This window comes from Perca flavescens, chromosome 12 (genome assembly GCF_004354835.1).
Source record: "Perca flavescens isolate YP-PL-M2 chromosome 12, PFLA_1.0, whole genome shotgun sequence".
In the NCBI taxonomy this organism is placed as follows: domain Eukaryota; kingdom Metazoa; phylum Chordata; class Actinopteri; order Perciformes; family Percidae; genus Perca; species Perca flavescens.
In genome coordinates, this window is record NC_041342.1 from 34,064,433 (window position 1) to 34,081,306 (window position 16,874).

At 39.7% G+C, this 16,874-nt stretch overlaps 1 protein-coding gene across 1 annotated transcript in view; it reads right to left on the minus strand.

Annotated features, from left to right (window-relative positions):
- Positions 1-3,427: 3,427 nt before the first annotated feature.
- Positions 3,428-16,874, minus strand: part of lamc1 (laminin, gamma 1) — a 141,015-nt gene continuing 127,568 nt past the window's right edge. The window contains exons 24-28 of the mRNA XM_028592310.1: positions 14,676-14,790; positions 14,287-14,486; positions 10,936-11,094; positions 9,264-9,363; positions 3,428-6,473 (exon numbers count right to left, since the gene is read on the minus strand). Coding sequence (XP_028448111.1) covers positions 6,217-6,473; positions 9,264-9,363; positions 10,936-11,094; positions 14,287-14,486; positions 14,676-14,790 — 831 coding nt within the window. The 3' untranslated portion in view covers positions 3,428-6,216. The remainder of the gene's footprint in view (positions 6,474-9,263; positions 9,364-10,935; positions 11,095-14,286; positions 14,487-14,675; positions 14,791-16,874) is intronic.

A 16,874-nucleotide genomic window follows, 5' to 3' on the forward strand; every position in this document is an offset into this window, starting at 1 on the left:
TGTTAAAAAAATTGACAAACATTATTAAAAAAAAAACGCCAAAAAGTGACAAAAATGTTGAAATTTCGACCCAGAAAAACCCAGAGTTGCAGGTGGTCCATGGGAAGACAACACAAGGGTTAAACCCATAAATGTCTCACCTGTGTCTCTGTCTGTCCTTCCCTTTGACTCTGTCTCCACCTGCTGCTCGCTACGGGGAACAGCAGTTAGTCAGCTTCTCTTGTGTTGGGGAAATGTTCATGAAAGCATGTCTCCTTGCATTTTGTCAAATTGGTCTTCAAATGCCTAAATAACGCTGCTCCCCCGCCCCTTTGCAGGACAATAATAAAACAGAAAAGTGGTACCAGAACCATCGTTTGCCCAAACTGCATTTTCAGTAAAAGGGGCAAAATTATGGAACTCTATGCCGGACCACTTGAAATGTATTCCAGCATTAGCCACTTTTAAAAATAATACCAAATTGTGGCTAATTACACAACAATCTTGCCTTCACATTTAGTTTTTACACTGTGCTTTCATTGTACATTTTCCTTCTATTTTGATTTAATTTCTTTTTATTTTCTTTTTTATTATAAAGTAAATCTGTATTTTTATTTGTAACTAAAAGCCCTACTAGGGACAAGTGTCGAGAATTAGCTTTGGCTACAAACACTATGGTACATACATCAGATGACTGTTGAAGTTTATCTATGTTTTTTGTATCGGTCCCTATTTAAATAAACCTTAAGAAGGAGACATGTGTTGGTAAATGTATGACAGAATCCTGTCAGAGCCCGTCTACCTAGCCTGTTCACACATTTAGCCCCACTGAAGGCCTCCCCTTATTAGAAATTCTCTGATACTGTAAGCCTATACCAGGGTTTTCCACCATTATAAGGTTTAAGGTGCAGCACCCATAGACAGTATATATATAAACTGGACCACCAGACCCGACCAGTGAAGGATATTGTGATGAGCGTATCGATCCTCTGGTATCGATATATCGATATACTCACGCTACTCATTTGGCATTGATTTCCTTAAAAAAGTATCGATATAAACTAAAAAAATAATAATTGGGGGTGTATGCATCACTTTCACCTTATTTAGATTACTTACTTAAATTACTATGTGCCGTGACACCCCTGTACCTGGCGGCGTATTGAGTTGGCCCATGTCACGTGACAGGAGACGAGCCAATGAGCGTCAACGTGCGACCCAATGCGTGCGACACAGACAAGTTCATTTTCTCAGGGAACAACTGTCTTTCTTATGCAGGTTGAGGAAATCCTAGTTTATTCTGATCTTTATGACCTTGCTTGGTTTTTGCTTCAGTGAAGTGTTACATGTTTACTTCTACAAAGAGGTTCGAGACATAACATTGTTATTATGTATTAGTTTTTTTTTTTTTTTTTTCCTTTTAGCTTTTTCTACCAAGATTGGTATTTTTTCTTTTTTTGAGAAATAAGAAAAGTGAAAATGTGTATGTTTTTGTTCATATTTAATTTATTTCATTCATATTTATGTTATTTATTTAAATTTTAATTTTACATAATACATTTTGTATAAATGGTCCGTATTTGTCTTAAATGTAATAATATTTTTACTGACAAAAAGGGAAGAGTCTGGACAAATGAGCCTTCTTCTTAAAGGGATACTCCACCGTTTGTTGAAATAGTTCTTATCATGGTCTCCCCTGGCTGTAGATAGGTGGGCCAACACATTTTTTGTCTCAGTGCAAGTAATTAGGTTGTTTTTTTGTCTTTTGTTGGCTCACTTTTACTCACAACATGCTAACTGGCAACATAGCATTTTTCTGAATTTTTCGTCACTTTTGCCATAATTTTTGTCATTTTTTCTGACGTTTTTGTCACTTTTGCCAACATTTTTGTCATTTTTTTAAATTTTTTGTCACTTTTGCTGAAATCTTTTGCTTTTTTTAAAAGTTTTTTGTCACTTTTGCCGAAATTGTTGTCATTTATTTATTTTTTATTTTGGCGCTTCTTTTCTCTGATGGCCGAGGAACTTTCTCCTGACTTCTTCAGGACTTAATATCGACCAAACTGTGAGTGAGAAGACTATATGACACAAAGACTATCAATAAACTAAACATGTCTGGCCCTTGGTGGGATTCTAATTTTCCAGTGTGGCCCTCTGGGAAGTTGAGTTTGAAACACAAGTTCCCCCCCCCCCCCCCCCCCCCCGACAACTTTTTCAATGCTCTGGTTGCTTTTCTCAATCCATGCAAACATGTCCCGGGACCTCCCTACACAGCTTAGGCCCTTGCACACGTAACCCCTTTGGTTGGGAATCACTGCTTTTCTTACATAGAATGAAACCACACATTCACACACTGGTTCCTGTAGTAATTCTTTTATTATTCAAATGTTAAGTTTGGATTTACAGGCACATGGGAACAAACAGGGTTCACTCAGGTCCTCACAGGGCTGGTTAACATGACGTCACAAGGACTCATGGTTCATTAAAAACATAATGCAGAGGCGTCCTGCAGGCTGGAGCGGAGCACACACATCACTGTCTCTAAGACAACAGGGTTACAATACAAATAAGTGGTACATTATAACTTAAAATACTGTTTATACATCATGTACTGTGTGTGCTGCACATCCTGCAGAGCTGCCGTCTGGATGGAGGGAGGAAAATAAAACAATGGATGACAAAAACAAAAGTCAGTAAGAGTCCAGTACTCCGGCTCGGACAGATATTCAGAAGAACTCTTAATGTTTCTACGTTCGTTAGGGATGTTACGAAGTGGCAAAAAACGTCAACGAACGCGACCAATCCGTCGTAGAAAAGCGACAAAAATGCATCAGAAAGGATAAAAAATGTCATAACACAACAAAAATGACAAATCAAGCGTCATAACCTTCCAAAAAAGCCACAAAAACTTCAAGGAAAGCGACAAAAACGTGCTCGAAGCTCCGAACATTCGTAGTAGAAGAAAACTACGGCATAACGCTGCACCGTGAATCGGTTAAAAAGGGATTTAATGTGTAAAGATTCCAACCGGTCGGGATCCAAACTTAATCGGGGGGTGGTTACAACCCATCCAATAATCAAAACTGGGCTTTATCCAAAACTTTGTTCTTTATTTTTTATGTTTTCTTTGCTTTTTTTGGTCGTTTCGGTCACTATTTACTTTTTAAAACGTCTCTGTCGCCTTTTTCCCGTGTTTTTCCTAAGTTTTTGGTGCTTTTTCCGACATTTGTCGCCTTTTTACAAGTTTTTTTCTGACTTTTTGTTTTTTGGGCACAACTTTTTCAATGTTTTTTTGTTGCCTTTTTTTCCAAGTTCAACAATTCTTTTGATGTTTTTGTCTTTTTCTCAATCCATGCAGACATGTCCCGGGACCTCCCTTTAGATAGTTGGAGATCTCAACCACCCCCAATGTTGAACCCCCGAGTTACGCCCTTGGTTGAGTGTATCGTTACATCCCTCAGAGTTGATGTTTGTCTGCAGAATCTGCCGGCGGAGAAGCAGATAGTTTCTCTGTTCAGGACCTGATTAAAAACAATAAAAAATAAACCCTGTTTCAGTACCGACATTAGGAGACGGAGGCGTGCGTGAGCGAAGACGACGAAGACATTTTTTGTGAGATTAAAACGTGGATGCCCCTCGACGGGACTGTGATTACAACCAAAACTTTATATTAAAAGGCACAAAACACTAATTAAAACTATCGTAGTAACGAGTGACCGATACAATTATGTCTCTGTGAAGTCGAGCGAATAAATTCAGTACGATGACTCGCGATGTCCTGATGGGTCCAAAAAATATATAATAACTAAACACAAATATTCAGTTAGGTTTGAATCAATAAAACATGAAATATTGGCATCATCGCTACGAGGCAGCAACACTGAGCCTTGTATACAAGCAATAATAATAAAAACATACCACAGACGTTATCATAGATACTTATATATATTTTACCTGGAGGTTTCAGTTGATTGATTGTGATAGAACTTTTACGTGGCTGTTTTTGCATCATGATGGAGTTTCATTTCTTTAAAAAAAAAAAAAGATCAGCCAGTCCTGAATCATTTAAGCATATATTTACACAAATTCCTCACTCTATGTCATAATAAAAAACATTCACACAAAAATATAACATTTGAAATAATTATTAGCACCAGTGTATCAGATAAAATTCTCACTACGCAAAATGTACAAAGTTGCATAGTGTTGGATTTAGCCTGGAAGAGAAAAGGTTAACGTGTGATCAGTCAGTGGTAAGCAGCAACTTCTGGGACAACAGAAATAAAAACGCTTGTAGTGTTAAAACATCAGCACATGAAATGGCGTTTGAAATGTCAGAGCTGATTTAAAGACGCAGCTAAAGAGCCACCGGCGTCCTGAAAGATATTTTTTATCTCGTGTGCACGTACAAGATAACTTCCTGAAGCAGAAGTCCAGATCTTTTGGGGGTAAAAAATACAATTTGGCACACAAGATTTACTTTTCTGTTCCCACAAAGATCCATATCTATCTTGTGCAAACAAGAGCATATCTTCCACCCAAAGATCCATACCTTGTGGGAACAGGATACTAATTTATATCTAATACACAAGATCGTTAATTCGCTAAGCAGAGGTCCAGATCTTTTGGGAACAACATTTTGGCACTGAAGATAATATCCCCCATGCCAGATCTATATCTTAAACGCTCAAGCTAATGTCTCGCATGTTGATTATATTAACTTGTAACCCTAACTCAAGATCCATACCTTGTGGGAACAAGATTATAACTTGTAAACACAAGATATTATGTATTTTGTTCCCAAAAGATAGGGCTCTTTCCCAAGATAACTTGTAACTCCAACCCCCAGCTAACAATAATGATAATATTTTGCGTGCACAAGACATCTTCAGCATAGAAGATAATGACTTGTGACAAACCAAGGTCCATATCTTGTGGCAACAAGATTATAACTTAATATCCTCCACGTACAAGTTAATATCCTCCACGTACAAGTTAATATCTTCTATGTACAAGTTAATATCCTCCACGTACAAGTTAATATCCTCCACGTACAAGTTAATATCCTCTACGTAGAAGTTAATATCCTCCACGTACAAGTTAACATCCTCTACGTAGAAGTTAATATCCTCCACGTACAAGTTAATATCCTCTACGTAGAAGTTAATATCCTCCACGTACAAGTTAATATCCTCTACGTAGAAGTTAATATCCTCTACGTACAAGTTAATATCCTCTACGTACAAGTTAATATCATCTACGTACAAGTTAATATCTTCCACGTACAAGTTACTATCTTCTACGTACAAGTTAATATCCTCCACGTACAAGTTAATATCCTCCACGTACAAGTTAATATCCTCCACGTACAAGTTAATATCATCCACGTACAAGTTAATATCCTCTACGTAGAAGTTAATATCCTCCACGTACAAGTTAATATCCTCCACGTAACCCTTGGATCCATAAATTGTGAGAATGTGACACTAATGTATCTTAACGTGCACAAGATTTAAAAAGATATCTTCTCTGGACTTCAGAGGCTTCATATTCACCAGCAGAGTCGGCGTGGCTCTACTCCCATCGGAGGTGAAAATACTGTTAACGAAGAGAGGCGTAAAAATACTTTCCTCTGCCGTTTGTGTGTCGGACACGAAGCTTTGGGAGAAAAAGAAGAGAGGATTCTTCACTGTGTGGTTTCTGAAAACATAAAAAGATAACACTCGAACATAACAGTGTGTAGCTGTACATTCAGCTGGCTGAAAACTGTAAAAAGTAAGCTGGCGTGTCCCCGGGCATGATGGGTAATACGAGCGGACTCTCGTGAGGAACTTCCTGTGGAACTTCTCTCTCGTGGAGCAGACGGGTGCAGTCACGTCGGGTTTTGTGGTTCTGGTTTTCTTCTCCGAGGTCCTTCCACCTCTGTGCACGGCTTCTCTTTACGCCCACTTAGTTCGTTTCTACTGTAACCACGTTACTGCGTCTCCAAAAAAAAAATAAAAATAACTAAAGACGAAAAAAAATCAGCTGCTTCTCTTTCGTTACATAAAAAAAAAAAAAAAAAAAAACATGAACGTGGACTTGAAATATTGGCTTCAAAAAAAAAAAAAAAAAGACAAGAAATCTGAGAACAAAAGAACAGTTTTGGTAAAAAGTCGGCATGTGTGCCAGAGTGTTAGATGTGAAGAAGGGAGTGATGGAGGAGGAAGAGGAAGAGGGGGAAGGTGAAAAGCGGGGTTAAGGCCGCTCGATAGACGGCGTGTTGAAGCAGCCGTTGGGTAACGTGTTCTTGATGTCGTTGAGATTGGCGATATCGGCGCGGATCTCGCGGATCTGCCGGTCGTAGTGGTTGATCATGTCCTCCTGGGTGCGGGCCACGTCGTTCAGCTCCGTCAGCTTCATGTCCAGCTTGCTGTCGCCCATCTGGCCCCGCGCCCTCTTCAGGGACTCGTCGATCTGGTTCAGCTTGCTCAGGTCCACCTTGTCGATGTTTCCTGCAGACAAACGAGACAAGATAAGTTAGATACTTTATTGATCCCCCAAGGGGAAATTCAAGGTCCCAGTAGCTTCAAAACATCACACACAACATTCACATACATCTTGAACAGGATGAAAAAATTACAAATCCACATGAATATTATGGACAATAAAACAAAAAAGCCATTAAATGATAAATGCACATGAATGTACTTTGCCCTGCAAAGGCCAAAGACCTTAACTCGCTGAGTGAAACTGAGAAAAATGACTTTAAAGTTTCTGTTTTGTCCAGACAAAAGTATTATAGGTAGAACTCCCAACATTTGACAACTAGTTGTTAAAATGAAGAAATGTTTCTATGCAAAAACTCTTTAGTTCAAAATTGACCTTTGACCCTTGTTTGGCGGTTACTGTACTCTGCCTTTGTATCATGTGCCAAAAACAAGGAGTCATGCAAAGGCAAAAGGCAGTAACTGACATATAATCAATATTTGCTTGCTGTTCACCATACTTACATCCATTATAAGAACACCTAACCAAGGTCTAGTCATCATGGGATTTGTTTTAAAATTATATAGAGGCCTTTGGTTGCTCCTATTTAGTGCTATTTGATCAGGATAGTGTGGCAACACTAACACAGTTGAACAGTATAACAGATAAGTTACTTTCCAGTACAGTATACAGTATGAATAAATACAAGAAATATTTTCTCAATAAAGATAATTCAATTATAATTGAATACATAAGTATATTTATTGTTTAACAATAAATATATAATGTTTAACACTTTTGCAAGGCACTGTATCCGTGTCATATTCTCATTAGGGGCTCAGCCCCCCTAAAGCTCTGATCCTAGAACAAGGGCCACGAAACTGCTTAAGATGCACAGTCAACGAACTTGACTTAGATTACTACTTTTTAATTCTGGGATAATATTTAGGTTAGCATACTTTGTACGGACGTTAGCAATAACTAGCTTAGTGCTTTTATGGATTTGTGTAAGATTTGACATGAACACCTGCAAGAAGGAAATATGGCTCAAACACGTATGGATTGTTCTGGATACAGCAGATGACGTGCTTTTCTATGGATTATATTTTCCATGGATTATATCAGATTGCATGGAAAGGTAGGATGCCAGCTGTGTATTTAATGATTTGTTTTCGGCGTCTGATGTGAGGCTCCGCCAAGTGAGGAGGTGTGTCAGCATCACCGTTAGCGCTATAAAGTTAGCTAGCTCCGGGCTGTCACGGACACTGACAGAATAGGAATCATCGCCACTTTATTTGAAAGATATATCGTGTGTATGTTACGTAGTTTGGTACTCTGGAGGACTACAGGGGGTATGTGTCCCCCTAGTGCTCCTCTGGAGGACTGCAGGGGGTATGTGTCCCCCTAGTGGTACTCTGGAGGACTACAGGGGATATGTGTCCCCCTAGTGGTCCTCTGGAGAATTACTGGGGATATGTGTCCCCCTAGTGGTCCTCTGGAGGACTACAGGGGATAGGTGTCCCCCTAGGGGAACTCTGGAGGACTACAGGGGGTATGTGTCCCCCTAGTGGTCCTCTGGAGGACTACGGGGGGTAGGTGTCCCCCTAGGGGTACTCTGGAGGACTACAGGGGGTAGGTGTCCCCCTAGGGGTACTCTGGAGGACTGCAGGGGGTATGTGTGAAATAGGGCTTATCACAGTCTCCCCTAGCTGTAGATAGGTGGGGTCTCCTCTAGCTGTAGATAGGTGGGGTCTCCCCTAGCTGTAGATAGGTGGGGTCTCCTCTAGCTGTAGATAGGTGGGGTCTCCTCTAGCTGTAGATAGGTGGGGTCTCCCCTAGCTGTAGATAGGTGGGCCAACACATTTTTTGTGCATGCATCGTTTTAGTCCGGTGCAACAACAGAAGTGCCGTGGCTAGTTAGCTTAGCGTAGTGAATGGAATCCTATGTTGCCGGTTAGCATGTTGTGAGTAAAAGTGAGCCGACAAAAGACAAAAAATGCGTTGGCCCACCTATCTGCAGCCAGGGTAGACCGTGATAAGAACTATTTCAACAAACGGTGGCGTATTCCTTTAAAGAAAAAATTCAAAAGGGGTACATAATTGAAAAAAGTTTGAGAACCACTGCTCTACAATAAGGTGCTCTATGAGAGTGTGTGTCAGGGTTGTAGTGCAAATAAGTCCAATAGTGCAATGATAAAGTCTAGACACCAGCATTAAATATGGAAAATATAAAAGAATAATGTAGATATAGTAATATAAAAACTATAGCAGTGCAAGGATAAAGTAAAAAAAAAAAAAAGACATTAAATATGGACATTATAAGGGAATAAAGTAGGATAGACACACACAAAAATGAGACCACACTTTCACGGTGAGGTTTTTCTGCTGATATTAACCCCGGTTACACACTGGCTGCGTGGTGTGAGCGTGGCATGTCTGTTGCGTGGCGGCTGCGTGGATTTTTCGGCAGTATTGACGGCAACATAGGCTCCAGAATATTTCCTTCTGGATTGACATTTGCAATATTAGAAAATAATTTTTTTTTTTTATTACATTTATATCAAAACCTCGAGACTTTCAAACATCAACATGTCATTTATTAATATGTATTTGTGACTAAACGACATATAAACATATTTTCCGGTTATATTTTGCCTGGCCTAAGGTTTCTATTCCCGTGGTTTCTGTTGTGACAAATGTTTCTCTGCATCACAGACGATTTGGGTTCTTACAGACTCTGATGGCTGTTCCTCTGTTCAGGATCAGTGTTACGGAGCTAAACGCTGAACGCCACACTATGTCCAGGATGTTCTTACCCAGCTGCTCCAGCAGGGCGGTGATGGTGCCCAGCACCGTCTTCACGGCACTCTTGGCCTTGCGGGCGTTGTCCTCAGCTTCCTTCGCGTTGTCCGACGCCTGAAGGGAAAGGAAACAATTAAATTAATTTCAATTTTATTGACAGTATCAAATCAGCACAGGAGTTATCTAAGGACACTTTACAGATAGAGTAGGTCTAGACCACACTCTATAGTTTACAGAGACCCAACAATTCCCACCAAGAGTAAGCATTTGGTGCAACAGTGGTGAGGAAAACAGCGGTGACTCAACACATAGGACCCTAGGACGATCTGAGCGCAGTGCGTGAAGCGATTAGGGCTGGGCGATATATCGATATTATATCGATATTGTGATATGAGACTACATATCGTCTTAGATTTTGGATATCGTAATATCGTGATATGACATAAGTGTCTTTTCCTGGATTTAAAGGCTGCATTACAGTGAAGTGATGTACTTTTCTGAACTTACCAGACTGTTCTAGCTGTTTTATTATTAATGATTATTTATCTAAAATCTAAGTGTGAAGATATTTTGCGAGAGCACCAACTGTCAACTCTAGAATATATCGCCGCAATATCGATATCGAGGTATTTGGTCAAGAATATCATATCTGATTTTCTCTATATTGCCCAGCCCTATATCAGAAAATATGGGACGTAGAAATAAGCGCTGAAAATGTGTGGAAGAAAAATGTAACAATTTAAAACGTTGGAAAAAACTAAAACAAACCTTATGGAGCTTTGATTTCAAAAAAGGTACTCCTGTTGTTATACAGTATTTATGTTTACATTTTATTGTTACTTGAACAGCTGAGCATTAAATCATGAACCAGGTGAAGAAACCTGTTTATTATTTATTCATTTGATTTTGCAACTGTTCACTGAAATAGCCGGTTTCTATGAAACTACCTGTGACATGTCATATTTGGCTTTGACTTTGACTGAACATTTGCTCTCACTTTGCGGAAAAAATATCGGGATATATATCGTATATCGATATTCAGCCAAAATATATCGGGATATGACTTTTGGTCCATATCGCCCAGCCCTAGAAGCGATAATGGAGGATTTGCACCGTAATATTTTTATTTGTAATCTTCTGCGTGTGTGTTTGTGTGTGTGTGCTGTGTGTCCCTGTGTGTATAACAAGCATAGTGTGTGCGCGCTGTGCACGAGCCTAGGAGCATTTTACTAATGCTCTGTTAAAGTAACAATGAAATGCTGCGTTATTGACTTTAGACCAGGTTTTTGTTGGTCAATGGTGGGATCACTTCCCGCTGCCTCAAGATAGCAATTCTCCCAGAATGCACCTGAACACACCTCCCTGTAAGACCAGCACGCCCAGAATGCACCTGAACACACCACCCTGTAAGACCAGCATGCCCAGAATGCACCTGAACACACCTCCCTGTAAGACCAGCCCGCCCAGAATGCACCTGAACACACCTCCCTGTAAGACCAGCACGCCCAGAATGCACCTGAACACACCACCCTGTAAGACCAGCCCACCCAGAATGCACCTGAACACACCTCCCTGTAAGACCAGCACGCCCAGAATGGGCGTATGTGTTATATTTTGCTGCTGTAGCTCTGAAATTTCCCAAATAACGCCTATGGATACGCGTCCCTGTGTGTCGGCGGGTCGTACCATTACTGCCATCATCATGTCTTGGTCGGCCTCGGCCTTCTTGCGGGCCAGCTGCTCCTCCGCGCCGTCCAGCTGATCCATCATGTCGCCCACTTCGTTGTCCAGCGCGTTGGTGTCCTGGAAGGCTTTCTCTGCGTCCTCCTTCGTCTTGGCCGAGCCCTGAGAGGAAAACACACACAACAGTTAATTTATAAAGACATAATTTATAGACCTGGGTTTAGAAAAATTATATTATATTTATAATTTATTTATATTAATAATATTTTCAGATTTAAATTGATTTACATTTTAATGCTGCAAAAATGTATATCATCTACATACAAGTTAATATCTTCTACGTACAAGTTAATATCCTCTAAGTACAAGTTAATATCTTCCACGTACAAGTTAATATCCTCTAAGTACAAGTTAATATCTTCCACCTACAAGTTAATATCCTCTACGTACAAGTTAATATCCTCTACGTACAAGTTAATATCATCTAAGTACAAGTTAATATCCTCTACGTACAAGTTAATATCTTCCACGTACAAGTTAATATTCTCTACGTACAAGTTAATATCCTCTACGTACAAGTTAATATCATCTACGTACAAGTAAATATCCTCTACGTACAAGTTAATATCATCTACGTACAAGTTAATATCCTCCACGTAAAAGTTAATATCCTCCACCTACAAGTTAATATATTCCACGTACAAGTTACTATCATCTATGTACAAGTTAATATCTTCCACGTACAAGTTAATATTATCTACGTACAAGTTAATATCTTCCACGTACAAGTTAATATCATCTACGTACAAGTTAATATCATCTACGTAAAAGTTAATATCCTCCACGTACACGTTAATATCTTCTACATACAAGTTAATATCATCTACGCACAAGTTAATATCTTCCACCTACAAGTTAATATCATCCATGTACAAGTTAATATCATCTACGTACAAGTTAATATCTTCCACGTACAAGTTAATATCCTCCACGTACAAGTTAATATCTTCTACGTACAAGTTAATATCTTCCACGTACAAGTTAATATCCTCCACGTACAAGTTAATATCCTCCACCTACAACTTAATATATTCCACGTACAAGTTAATATCATCTACGTACAAGTTAATATCCTCCACGTACAAGTTAATATCCTCCACGTACAAGTTAATATCTTCTACGTACAAGTTAATATTTTCTACGTACAAGTTAATATCCTCCACGTACAAGTTAATATCCTCCACGTACAAGTTAATATATTCCGCGTACAAGTTAATATCTTCTACGTAAAAGTTAATATCCACCTAAAAGTTAATATCCTCCACCTACAAGTTAATATATTCTACGTACAAGTTAATATCCACATAAAAGTTAATATCCTCCACCTACAAGTTAATATATTCCACGTACAAGTTAATATCCACATAAAAGTTAATATCCTCTACGTTAATATCCTTTCTATCAATTCATAAAAAGACATTATACGTCATAAAAATAACGCTCCGAGTCCTTATCCTCTCACCACAAGATATCTGAGTGTCATTTAAAACTCCCTAACTGTAGAGTTTGTAGAGCTGCAATTTAATGTGTTCATGTTAAAGAAAAAGTACATCTGGGTTAGCCCTAACCCTAACCCCTAACCCTGCTTCAAGGGTTAGTTGGTAATGTAAATGTTGATACTTGTATTTATGATGCAGGTTAGACGGAAACTTGTACAACTGTAGAATAACTTTCATATTTGAAACTGAAATATCCAACATGTATCGGTGTTTGGTGCTTTAAGCCCCCAACGTCGTCTTACAGGCAGCGTTGCCTGGAAGGCACTAGGATTAGGCAATGGTTAGGGTAAGGTGCCTTGAAGTCAACGGTCACAGCACTGCCTTGAAGTCGACGCTGGGGGCTTAAAACACCATTGATCACATGTATCCTTTACATACACAAAGACATTTGTGCCTCAAATTGTTGCATAAAAATTCACTAAATGCAGGAAACAAAGTGTTTGACGCTCAAAATGTTATGAGGGAAGACCCGAGACTCCCCGGTTATATTGTGTCCCCCCCCCCTCCCCCCCGATGCTGAAACCAAACCTACGCCCTTTCCTGGACCAAGTTTATGCTAAAGCGCTAAATGTTTCCTACATCTGGCTCTTCCCCCCTGCTTGTTAAACCCAAGGGGGTAAGAACTCGAACCTCCGATGGCGCCATTTTGTTGCTACAAAGGTATCACCTCTTGTTAGCATCCCATTGACTCCCATTCATTCTGACGTCACTTTGACAGCGAATAACTTTACATCTGAAGCGTTTAAAGACTATTTGGCCATTGTTTATTTCTAAAGAAACACGACAATGTATAAAAGGCTCCATTACCTTGTAGCTCACGTTATGGCTCCGTAGCAGAACGCTTTTATAAAAATAGGCTAACGATTGGGTCATAACCACGAGACTTACTGTCACACAGTAGAGGAATTACCGTATAGTACAGGAGAAGCTCACAGGCAGTTTGGACTCACATTAGCTGTTTAGGTTTAGGTTTGTATGTGTGTGGAGAGAGACACAAAAGAACACCCCAAATCCCAGTAAGATTGGGAATGATTGAGATTTCTCTTGGCAAAGCTACCAGAAGACTTCACACTTTCAGACACGTTGCTCACGTCACATCTACGTTGTCTCTCTCAGTTGGAGGCTGCTCAGTAAAGCAAGAGATCACCGGAAAAGTGCTTCTAATATCCTTCACTGGTCTCCGTCCAGAGCAACGGGGTCTATTGGTCCATTGTATATACAGTACAGGCCAAAAGTTTGGACACACCTTCTCGTTCAATGCGTTTCCTTTTTATTTTCATGACTATTTACATTGTAAATTCTCACTGAAGGCATCAAAACTATGAATGAACACATATGGAATTATGTACTTAACAAAAAAGTGTGAAATAACTGAAAACATGTCTTATATTTTAGATTCTTCAAAATAGCCACCCTTTGCTTTTTTTGATAACTCTGCAAACCCTTGGTGTTCTCTCAATGAGCTTCATGAGGTAGTCACCTGAAATGGTTTTACCTTCACAGGTGTGCTTTGTCAGGGTTCATTAGTGGAATTATTTCACTTATTAATAAAAAAAGCAAAGGGTGGCTACTTTGAAGAATCTAAAATATAAGACATGTTTTCAGTTTTTTCACACTTTTTTTGTTAAGTACATAATTCCATATGTGTTCATTCATAGTTTTGATGCCTTCAGTGAGAATCTACAATGTAAATAGTCATAAAAATAAAAAGGAAACGCATCGAATGAGAAGGTGTGTCCAAACTTCTGGCCTGTACTGTAGGTCAATGGTTAAACCAGCAGATTTCCTGTCGTACCTTCTGCACGTTGCTGGCGATCCTCTCCGCCTCCTCCGCCTTGTTCTTGGCCTCCCGGGCGTCTGCGGCGGCGTTGCCGAGCGCCGCCTCGGCCTGCTTGGTCTTCTGATTGGCGGCGGCGATGGTGGCGTTGATGGCGGGGATCTTCTTCAGGGCATCCTCGGCTGCCGTCTTGTTGTCGTTGACTCTCTTGTCGAAGTCTGCGAGAAGTTAGGAATGAAACGGGAGTTCGTAGGAGACATCTTTTTTCTGATTTATTTAGTATTTATTTTTGCACAGACAGACAGCTAGACAGACAGGCAGACAGACAGACAGAACTGTTACTGAATGGTCTGTAAGAGACAGACAGACAGACAGACAGACAGACAGACAGACAGACAGACAGGTACCTCTCAGATCTTCCAGGATGTTCTCTGCCTCCTTAAACGTGGACTGGCCCTTCTTGGCTGCCTCCTCAGCCAGAGCTTTGGCAGCGTCGACTCGAGCCAACAGCTGATCCGCAGTCTGTCACAGACAGGAAACACACAGTCAGTGTGAAGCACACGTCAACATGCAAACACACTTTACGTTACAAACAACATGTATGTCCTGTCTCACTGATGGACATGTTTGTCCTGACATATCTTGTTACATATAAAGTTAAATGAACGCACATATTTGGGTCTTTTCTCTCTCTTTTACACAGTCCCTCCAGAAAAACGTGATTATGCGATAGCATAATTCAACGCTTTAATCAGCCAAAGTCTGCAAATTAATGCGCCGAAAGTGCGGCATATTTTTTCAAATACGCTGCACTTTCGCCTCATAAATTGCAGATTTCCGTACAAAATGTGCGGGGCTTGCATGATTTCATAATCATGTAAGTATTATTTATATAAATAAAAAAAAGTCCCATAATATGTCTTAGCAGAAAGTTGAAAAAAAAATGTTTTTTCATTCATTCAAACCTTTATTTAACCAGGAAAAAACTCCTTGAGATAACAAATCTCTTTTACAAGAGGGTCCTGGCAAATGGCAGCAGCTAGGTTTCAATAAATACAAAGACAATAACAAAATAATAACATAGAAACACTTTAACTCATCATATTAAAACACCAATGTCATCATAAAGAAAATCTGGGTCCTAAATCAATTTAAAAACAATGACAGACAGACTGCCTTTCTGCAAGGTCTTTTAGAAAGCACTTAAAAGAATAAAGTGAGTTTACATCACACAACAGCAGCCATTTTCCCCTGTTGCAATGGGAACGTTATGAAGTGACGTAATTACATCAAAAAGCTGCAACAAACAGGGTGATGGGGGAATCACTTTTTTCCACTTTTTCATCAAACTGCAGTTTTTGCATAAAATTGCATAAATATCCTAGCCTAGAAATCTAGACTCCCCCTAGTGGCAGCAAAATCTATTTTGCAGCCAGGGTCAGTCTAGGCACTCTCCGTTGGCTTGCGAGCTGGAAAAAACAAATTTTGGTCCGGCCAATCACATCGTGTATAGAGTCAGTGGGCGGGGCTTATGGCTGCTGCTGCTGCTGCTGGTGAACAGAGGTCTTCTGGAAGACTCGGAGTTCAGCTTTTCTTTGAGAAAATAACAAAGAACGGCACTGAAGTCATTCTTAAAAAAGGGAAGATGTGTTTGGAGTTTAAGGTTTAACCTATCAACTGGCTCCGCTACCTTCTTTGTTCGCTCTGATTGGTTGTAGCGTTATCCTATTACGTGCAGAGGGAATTTGAAAGACAACAGTTTATCTCGCCCCTCGGATTGAGCTCCGTCAATGGTGAGTTCCCAGACCTCAACATCTGGATGTTGGGCAGGCTTGTCAGGCTATAAATATCCCGCATATTCCATTGCATTTTTTTAAGAAAACGTGCCGCATAAACAAGGATTTTTACCCCGCAACAATCACAAAAAAACTCTGAATTTTTTCTGGAAGGACTGTTTTAGGTCTGTCCTCGACTAAAGAAATTCTTAGTCGACTAACACTTATAGGATTTTGTCGACTAATCGATTAGTTGATTTAATTTAATGTTTGTCTACAGAAGCAGTTTTCGTATTTGTCATATATCAGTGTGTCGGGACACTCAGAGTTTGCCTCAGAGATTTGTAGAATTAAAAGGCGCCTAACCTTTACATCAATTATTTTACGATTGACTCCAGTTTTAATCTTTTTACCATTTTCACATTCTCTGCTCTATGTTCTTAGTTAAATAGTTTTTTATATTTGCACATAGAGCTGGGCGTGATATGAGACTAGCTCTCATCTTAGATTTTGGATATCGTGATATGACATAAGTGTCTTTACCTGGATTTAAAGGCTGCATTACAGTAAAGTGATGTCATTTTCTGAACTTACCAGATTGTTGTAGCTGTTCTTGTTATTTGCCTTTACCCACTTAGTCATTATTAGGGCTGTCCTCGACTAAAAGAAGTCCTTAGTCGACTAACACTTATAGGATTTTGTCAACTAATCGATTAGTTGATTTAATTGACAGAGCTGTGAGCTTTGAGAGGTGGTTAAGACTAGAAAAGCACAATATAAATGTAGTTAATTAACCATCTGTAAAACTGAGTTTCTCCACAATTAATCCTG